Consider the following 9,297-nt stretch of genomic DNA (forward strand, 5'->3'; position numbering starts at 1 on the left):
AAAAAAATTCTTATTATTTATTTGGCAATTTATATTTATCGTTATTAATGCTACCAGGATATGTAAAGAAGGCGTTGTAGAATATTAAATATAAACTTAATCTTACATTGCCGCAATATTTAAGTTGTATTAATAATAATCAGTTATGTGAAAACTACGATCTTACAGCTGTCTCGCTGCACTTGGTCTCATCGAGAACAGTGCAACTAATGTCGTTGCAGCTATGCTAGTTTCTCCTCTCATGGTAAAACCTTTTAATGCAACTTTGTTAGTCGTTAAACATTGTTTACACGTCACTTAACACTTTTGATCATCGTCTCATTGATCAAAGGGACCTGTGATGTCTCTGACTTTCGGGACGATCATAGCCGATAGAAAGCTGCAACTGGTCGGTCTGAAAAGCTTGATGCTCGGTATCTTCGTATCGATACTATTTGGCTTTATATTCGGCCTTCTCCTCGGTACAACTGAAATGCCTTGGGGCTATGGCGACTGGCCAACCGACGAAATGAAGGGCAGGTGGATATCACTAAGAGACTGATCAAACAATGTTATTATAATAACGCAATAGATTGCATATGGCTTTCAATTATATACATTTCAAATATATAGTTAGAAATTTTATCTCAAAATGATAATTTCTTTCTATAGAGGCAACTATAGATCGCTTTGGATGGGTGTTCTTTGGGCTCTTCCATCTGGCACAGGTGTCGCGGTCGCTTTGCTGCAAGGTAGTAATGGGCCATTAATTGGTGTCGCCATATCAGCTTCGTTACTACCGCCAGTCGTCAATTGCGTAAGAGAACAATAGCATATATCATATAAAAGTAAAGTGCTATGCAATAATAATTAGACATGTATTGTTAAAGATGTTTCTCTTTCTCCCATTGTTGGATAACTGTTAATGATTAATGTAATAATGTAATATTTTTAATGTTATATTGATCAAACTAAAAATTCATTTTTATTTTTCGCAGGGCTTATTTTGGGCTCTGGGATGCATATGGCTCATATATCGACCAATAAAAATGCCCCATATTAAAGGCGAATCTTACACAAACTTTAATAGCTCCTATACGTATATCTACAGCGATTATTTGCCCGTAGAATTCTTCTGTAATGGCATTATCAGCGCGTGTCTAACGTTTATCAATGTAATGTGCATCTTTATTACGGCGATAATAGTCTTGAAGGTAATTAAAGTTAGCACGCTACATAGTTACTCGTTAATGGTCGAGAACAATCGCAAATTGCAGCTGTAATTTGCATCTCGTATTATTACATCACCGACACAACATATACTGACGTCGTTAATTACGACTTTGCCATAGAGTTAAGCAAATTACATCGCGATACGACAAATGCACCGATTTTATATAATACACTTTATAATCCACTTTTATACGTTTTTTGTTTTCGCCATAATCATTCGTTCGCAACCGCAGATTAAAGAAGTGGCCGCACCGTATACGTCAACACCGGAACTGCGTCGATTCTGGGAACATGACATTCGGCTGGTTCGCGATAAGAATATCTCTAGAGATAACAGTTCTTTGAATTCAAGGTAAAAAGAGTTATACTTTAGCTTACTTTATCTATGTGATATCATAGGTAATGTAAAAATATTCATGTTGTAAACATGACCCTAAAAATACGACTCCTTAATATTCTGATTTGAATTAGTTTCTACGATGGATTGAGTAAAACTAAACAACGAGCATTGGAACGTACATTAAACGAAGCAGTCAGAGAAGCGATAAATGACGAAACTTTCAGAAAAGTACAAAGACTCAGTTATGGGCATGGACCGGAAGAGGTATTCCCTAAATATCATATAAATTTAAATATGTAATATTTATGTTGTAATAATATTTATAATAATTTATATATGTATGTATAACAATAATTAAATTATTACTATATTTTTAATTACTTTTAATATTAAAAAAAAATATTGTAGATTAGCCCTCGGCTTGGTCTTCCTGCTCGCGGAACTGGGGGTAGAGGTAACATAAAAGACAGTGAAAACACTGAAGAAATAACAGATGGAAATCTACAGTCACACAAAGGCTTGAATTCTGGTAATACAAGCGAAGATTTGATCGCATTGGATCGTTTAATAACATATCTTTTGAGTCAACCAAACAACCCCACTGGCGGCAATTTGGATTCATGGAGACGCTCGCATCGAGCTAGTTCACGAGGATATAGACAATTACGTGGCACTGCCGCTGATACCGACGCGGAAACCGGTGGCGTTGGCACAACGACTCTTTGAGCATAAATTGACATTTAAAGAAAAGCCAGCATCGCATATAAAATAGCAATACGATAGCTAGTTTCAAGTTAAATGTCACATAAGATAAAACTGTAATGAGGACAAGGCACAAACAGAAATGTTAATTTTGCTAAAGATATGATAGATTATTAATATCTGCATTTATAATATCACAATTTACACAACGTAGCGAATATAAGAATTTTAAATAGAGATCTATAAATCACCTTAATCATCAGATGGTTCAGTGCCAAAGTATCTATCGCCAAAATTACCAATACCGGGCAATACATAAAACTTCTCATTTATCTCGGGATCCAACGCGGAAGTGACAATCTTCACTCGCGGAAAGGCGTAAGCAATCGAATGTACGCCAGATTCGGCCATCAACAATGACGCCAACAGTACATTTTCCTCAGCAACATCGTGATCCAGAAGTACCCTAATCGCCATAATAGCAGCAGCACCAGTCGCAACAGTGGCATCCATCAATATTACTCTATAATCTTTGATGTCCTTTGGTAATCGGAGATAATACAACTAGATACAAGAAATTAAATGAATCATCGGTCATTGATCAAGGATAGATTTGCGAAAGAAAAATGTTCGAGTGCTTACTTCAGGCTCGCCAGTTTGCTGATTAGTTTGGATGAGAATTTTTCCTATGCGTATGTCTTTGCACACATCTCGAACAGCCTGCTCCATAGTCTCACCGGCGCGTAATATCGATACACCGCATATTTTGTCCGTCGCACCTCGTTTGCCGCTATATAATACTCCTTGCGGTGTTTCGACAGTTACATCCTTCATATAAAAATAATATATTATAACATGTGTCAAAAATTAGGAGCTTTCAATTCTTATAAAAATTACAATAAAATTAATTAAAAAATTCTGGCCTCTTTTATTTAGAGTTGTGATAAAATAAAATAACCAATATACAAATTGAATAAAAAAAACAAATATTCATATTGAACATAAGAGAAGAATTCATATTGAACATTTATAATGTTTATGTACATTTGTATTTACCTCAAAAGGCAGCAAAGACAACGCATATTCGATGACTAGACGAATCAAGCGTTTAGAATAAAAAATAAATTCATCTCTATAGGTCTCCTTGTTTCGTATAAACGTATGAAGACCTTTTATCTGCGGCGTGTCTGGAAGTAAGTACAAAGATGAAGGCAATGGCTGACCGATGTATGAATGCGCCAGTTTTTCCCTCAATTTAAAACCTCTCTGAAAGTCGCACAGAGATTGTTAGCATTGATAATAATTTTACGTTAAAATGTAAAATAAAAGCTAGCAATTTACCAATTGAAGTTGAGTATGAACATGCTGTACAATTAGCTCTATTGCCACTTCGTTTTCTCCTCCGCGCGGCACAATAATATCCGCATGAACCATAAGAGGTGCTATGTAATAATAAAAAGCCGGCTGCACATGTTTACTATACTGCTTTAATACACCCTCCAGGTCTCTGCCTCTTTGCGAAATATCCCTTCGTAAACGCCTGGCCAGTCTGACATCCGCATCAGTATCGACGAAAACTTTCATATCGCACAGCTTGATGAAACGTTTATCTATTTACTCTCTTTCGATATATTTTCCCAATCTTTAAATTAATTTATCTTTTTACCGATTTACCTTCAAGACGTCGACATTGTAAAAAGTAAGTATTCCCTCGAAGATAATGACGTTGGCACCATACATGGTTTTCTTTCGAATAAAGAAGAAAAAAAATTGTATAAGTTGCGATGATTTCTTGCATATTAAGTAAAAATCACAATCAAGTCAACTTACCGTTCTACTTTCTCTACGATGTGTTACAAAATTATAAATAGGAACTTCTACCATGCGTCCTTCCTTTAAACGCTGCAACGTAGTTTTGAGAAGTTCAAAATCGAATGCATCAGGATGATCAAAATTGTACTCGTTGTGTGCAGCCATCTCGTGCTGCTTCTCATTTAATACCTATAAGATAAATATATAAGACAAAGACATAAATAAAAATATAAGATAAATATTTGGTATCTACAATATTACTGAATTGTTTTCCATTATGATAATGACAAATTTGTACAAGATATTTTTAATAAATACTATACTTATTAGAATATTTAACGCACTTTATAAAAAGAATCCATACTAAGGAGGGTCACCCATGGTACATCTAGAGATTCTATGATTTTAGTTGCCACTGTCGTTTTTCCAGAGGCACTGCCTCCACAAATACCTATCGCAAATATATTCATCAGTAATCAAAATTTATTTCATATAAAAAATTTAAATCATCCATCAAGTTATAAATTAAAAATCATTGTAATTAAATTAACAATAAATGTCACTAACCAATTACAAAAGGTTCTACTTGTTGACCAGCTGAATTGTACCAAGGAGGCCTTCCAGCTGTATAAATAGTTCGCGTTTTGCTCCTGAGAATAGATTCTGCAGATGTCTTCTTACTTGATTGTGACATGCTAGTAGTGCGTTGCCTTCGTGATCGTGGTGACTTTTGTGAACCTGTTTAATTATATAATAAATATCTTATCTTTCTATCTCCACATAATAATCAATATTTATTTTTTGGCTACATAATCCCTTATATAATTTTATTTATGTGATTTGCAATAAAGGATTTAATTAATCAAAGGAATAGGAATAGGATTAAAAGTAAGAAGAAAACCTTCTATATATTTCATATTAAATGTCTTCTAGGAGCTCATTAAGAAAAGACGATGAATTGTTTGAATCTTCTTTTACAGGTACATTGAAGTATTGATTCTGTAAACAATGCATCTATATATACTATATATATGTGGGATTTAATAAATATGACATATGTACACTTAACTACACTTTATGTATATTACTTATTATCCTATTATCTATATGTATTATTTATAAGTCATGTAAGCATATTTTATTGATATTTTATTCATATCTTATCTTATTACAATTACTTCATTCATAAAATATTTATATATATATATATTCCTAAGACAATCTATATATTACAGATGATTCATTATCAATGAATAACAGATGTAAGTTGTCACACATAAATATCGTTCTGTTATCACAAACATATATAAATATATATTACATATTTGTATATATATGTAAGAAATTTATGTACATCATCAGATGTATTAACATAATTCTATCTTACTAATTCTACAAACAAGTTCTACTAACAGGTCTTGTTAATAAAAAAAGTAAATCACTACCACATGTTAGATTAGAATGAGTTTTAGATAGAAGAAAATTGCTCTTCTAGATCAGGCATATCAGACTGAAATCTTACAAGAAAGCCAATAACAAATAAATTTACCTGTGGACGGTGGTCTCGGGGATTGTGGCGTGCCTACGTCAGAGTGCCTGTAATGCTCAACATCCTCGCACAACTCGTCGGCGAGGAATATCTCGCGATCATCCAAACACGCGTCGCCGTCGTCGCTAGCAAAATATCAGCAATAGAAATTTCGTTGATTTTCAATGGACGTTGATGAGTGGAAATGTGCTATGAAATAAATTTAAAAAAAAAGAGGAAACTCCTCACACATACCTCTCAGAACTCGCCGAGCTCGGTGGCTCGAATGGGAGCTGCATTTTAGCTGCCATGTTCCGTCGACACCGCTGACCTCGGGCTCGTCGTCACCACGTGCACGTCTGCAGATGCAGATTGCAGACAATCACCTGCGACCTAGTTCTACTTCTTTCTTTTTATTGGCCCCGGTCCCTGCACACGGGTTGACGTGAACAGTGACTTAACCTACTGCGTTGTACGTAAATTTCACGCTGCGCGCCAAACGTACGGTACACGACGTGATAGCACACAGCAGTGTCACATCACACTGATATCGCCGCGTCGCATGCGGGCTGACGACACAAAGTTGCAGAGCGCAAAGCCGCGCGGTCAGTGTTCCCAAACCATGAGCAACTGTGAGAAAGACCCCACCATTCCGTCCATTCGTTCGATCATTTTCGAGTATTCTCGACGAGTTTTCGCGCGCGTGCGTACCAACACGTGATTTTCTCGACAGTATCGTGCCTAAAAGTAACACAGGGCTCTCGCCTTATTATTATGTAGAAATCATATTTTACATCTTTTATTATCATTATTAAAATTATTTCAGGATTATTAGCACATTTTTATCTTAAAATAATTTAATTTTAACTAATTTTAATTATTAATGCATATTATTTAAACGATTTAAAATAAGGTTTCCTATGCACATGTTCATAATTCCGTTTATCATGACAGAAGCATAACGACTATCATTTTATCGAGATAAAATGTACGCGACTGAGAGAACTGAGCGCGTTGCTAAAATTTGCGCGTGGGTGAATATTTTTGAGGACACCAACCACGCGCAGTATTGTTCCAAAAAATCGCATACACGTTTTCAATGATCATATTGAAGAACATGTTTGATTTCTCGACATTGTTCAGCGCTACAAAATCAATTTCCACAATTAGACATTTTTATATAATATCACCTATTTTATATTTATAAATGTTAAGCTATTGTTGCTAGTTAGATTTAAATTTGTATCCTAAAAAAAGATTCGTAAACTTAGAAAATACATAAAATATTGTAGAAATACTGAAAACTATTATCGTTTTCCTTGAATTTCTTATTTTTCTTTTAAAGACACCAATTAGTTACTACAAGACATTGGTTTATTTATGTTCATTTTTTCCAGAGAAATGAATTTTAATCTCTTTATTTCTTTATTTTTTCTAGTTTCTAGAACTGGAGAAAAAATAAAAAGTAAATTAAATCAAGATTAAAATAGTTACTTGAATTAAAATTAAAATAACATTATAATTGGTAGAAATATAAGTAACTGCGCCTTTTCATTCTTTTTTATAAAATTTTCCTCTGTTTCTTTTATCCTATTCGTAATATTATGTAATAAAACGGCAAATGGCCGCGGCATATTTCTTTATTTCTTTTATATTTGTAATAGAGTAACTGTCCCTATTAAATGTGCCTTTTAGCCAACTTGCTTATTAAATGAATTAATTATTAAATATTGTAGCTTTAATTTTATCTTGCAATCAATATCGGTTTTTCAGTTATTTCTTTTTCTTATAATATTTCTTTAATCTAAAAAATGTTAATACTTTATAATGTTTTTGACAAAAATAAAAAATAATGTTTTTGTCTCTATTAATGAGTCCTCCAAACGGCGATGGCCCTATTAATGTGCCCCCAATTTGTGTGCCTAGCCATATTTACTCATTTTAACATATAGTTACTAAAACAGATAATAAATTTAAGCTAATTATTTAAATTAATATTACATAAATCATTATTTCAATTACATTTATTTCAATATATACTCATAACACAACGTTCTTAGCTCCAATACAGGGCACATTAATAGGGACAAGCTTAAAATCTTGCGGTACGTATTATTACTGGATTCACATAAATATGTTTATCGCATTTAAGGAACCAATTTGTGCAGAAATTGGAGTATACATGAAACCTAATTCGATAAAATACGATTTCGCGGGTAACCGGCGTTCCACTATCTCTGAAAAAATACGCGTTGGCTTTACGGCAACGAATCTGAAAGGGTTTCTATTAGGTTTATTCTCCAATATTTCTGGAAAATACATGACTATAATAATTTCAAACGGCGGATATTTACGCGTAGTATTTGATTTCGGTTTTGAACGGCAGGAAGTCCGTATTTCCGAAGAAGCATTTCGGTTTGGGACAGTATCACGATGTTAGGATCAGCAGGAAAAAATCTGGCGCTATTTTGACATTGCAGGTCGATAATTATGAGACAAAGGAGTTTAAATTTAACATAAAGCATATTCTGCAGACGCACAATTCAACACATGTATTCAGTACATGTACATCGGCAGAAACGAGTCTTTGTCAGAGGGATTCGAGAGATGCATATCGAGGATTGAATTCAACGATATATATCCACTGAAGCTACTCTTTCAAAAGAACCTGTTAACGTCTGCTCACTCGGTCCTCCAGTAACCGAAAACTTCTGCGGAATCAAACGCATCCATCATATATTAAAGAAACGAAATTATCTCAAGTAGATGAGGAAAAAGTGAGAGCAGCATATAACGAGACTGATGCAGCTATTCTGGGTAGCGTTTTAGCGGTTATTCTGATTGCACTTGTGATCACGATTCTTATAGGCAGATATATGTCTAGGCATAAAGATGAATGACTTGCTGGAAGAAGACAAGCGTGCTGAAATTGCCCTGGATCCGGATTCAACAGTAAACTCTGTCACTAGTCATTAAGTCACATTCACAAAAAAAGAAAAAGTGGTTTATCTAAAAAACTACACTGAAATGCATCATATTAGATATGTATACGTTAGAGAAAAGTAACAAGTACACATTAATTTAATCTAAAATTACATATACATTTTTGATAAGGATAGAATCTCTTTTGTTTCATTCATTCTATGATCTTTTCATATATGTATATCATAATTTTGTATGCCAGAAAATACAAAGTTCAAAATTCAAAAAAATGATTAGAAAAACGAATTTTTTAATTCTGTTATAAAACCATATAATAATTTTATTAAATGCTTTAATTTTTTATTATTTAAGTCTAATTATTAATTCTATTTAATTCTATTTTTTTTTTATATACGTTGTCTTCCTATAAAATTTGACAACACTGCATAAAGAGACCTAAAGAATTTTAAAATTAAAAAAATTTTGTCATTTTTTTTTTCTCTAATAATTTTTAAGTAACAGACTATGCTATAAAAATTTAAGAAAGTACTCAGAAATCGCAATTATTTACACTTCGTAGAACTGAATGTGAATTTTGACTAACTTTTTCGGAATCTTATTTCACTATATAATATTCAAATTATTGAATTATATTGTTTCTTAATACATTTCTCAGAACTTTGCATAATATAACTGCCAATATATGAACACACACACACACACACACACACACACACACACACACACACACACACACACACACACACACACACACACACAC

At 33.5% G+C, this 9,297-nt stretch overlaps 2 protein-coding genes across 4 annotated transcripts in view; one reads left to right on the forward strand and one right to left on the reverse strand.

The window, feature by feature from the left end:
* The window catches only part of LOC108690548, a 4,091-nt gene extending 1,645 nt beyond the window's left edge, over window positions 1-2,446 (forward strand). The window contains exons 5-11 of the mRNA XM_018197903.1: window positions 169-244; window positions 332-519; window positions 652-796; window positions 978-1,193; window positions 1,446-1,564; window positions 1,684-1,816; window positions 1,961-2,446. Of these exons, the coding sequence (XP_018053392.1) occupies window positions 169-244; window positions 332-519; window positions 652-796; window positions 978-1,193; window positions 1,446-1,564; window positions 1,684-1,816; window positions 1,961-2,278 (1,195 nt within the window). The 3' untranslated portion in view covers window positions 2,279-2,446. The remainder of the gene's footprint in view (window positions 1-168; window positions 245-331; window positions 520-651; window positions 797-977; window positions 1,194-1,445; window positions 1,565-1,683; window positions 1,817-1,960) is intronic.
* The window catches only part of LOC108690546 (uridine-cytidine kinase-like 1), an 11,341-nt gene continuing 2,738 nt past the window's right edge, over window positions 695-9,297 (reverse strand). Inside the window, exons 2-12 of one of the 3 annotated variants that reach the window (XM_018197900.1) lie at window positions 5,850-6,335; window positions 5,616-5,752; window positions 4,634-4,804; window positions 4,411-4,517; window positions 4,085-4,255; window positions 3,929-4,000; window positions 3,596-3,847; window positions 3,311-3,520; window positions 2,897-3,082; window positions 2,506-2,818; window positions 695-724 (exon numbers count right to left, since the gene is read on the reverse strand). In XM_018197900.1, the coding sequence (XP_018053389.1) occupies window positions 2,507-2,818; window positions 2,897-3,082; window positions 3,311-3,520; window positions 3,596-3,847; window positions 3,929-4,000; window positions 4,085-4,255; window positions 4,411-4,517; window positions 4,634-4,804; window positions 5,616-5,752; window positions 5,850-5,905 (1,674 nt within the window). In that variant the 5' untranslated portion in view covers window positions 5,906-6,335 and the 3' untranslated portion in view covers window positions 695-724; window position 2,506. Of the gene's footprint in view, window positions 725-2,478; window positions 2,819-2,896; window positions 3,083-3,310; window positions 3,521-3,595; window positions 3,848-3,928; window positions 4,001-4,084; window positions 4,256-4,410; window positions 4,518-4,633; window positions 4,805-5,615; window positions 5,753-5,849; window positions 6,336-9,297 lie in introns of those variants that run through there. The other 2 variants (XM_018197901.1, XM_018197898.1) reach the window with 2 other exon arrangements.

The sequence above is a fragment of the Atta colombica genome, unplaced genomic scaffold (genome assembly GCF_001594045.1).
Source record: "Atta colombica isolate Treedump-2 unplaced genomic scaffold, Acol1.0 scaffold33, whole genome shotgun sequence".
NCBI classification, from domain to species: domain Eukaryota; kingdom Metazoa; phylum Arthropoda; class Insecta; order Hymenoptera; family Formicidae; genus Atta; species Atta colombica.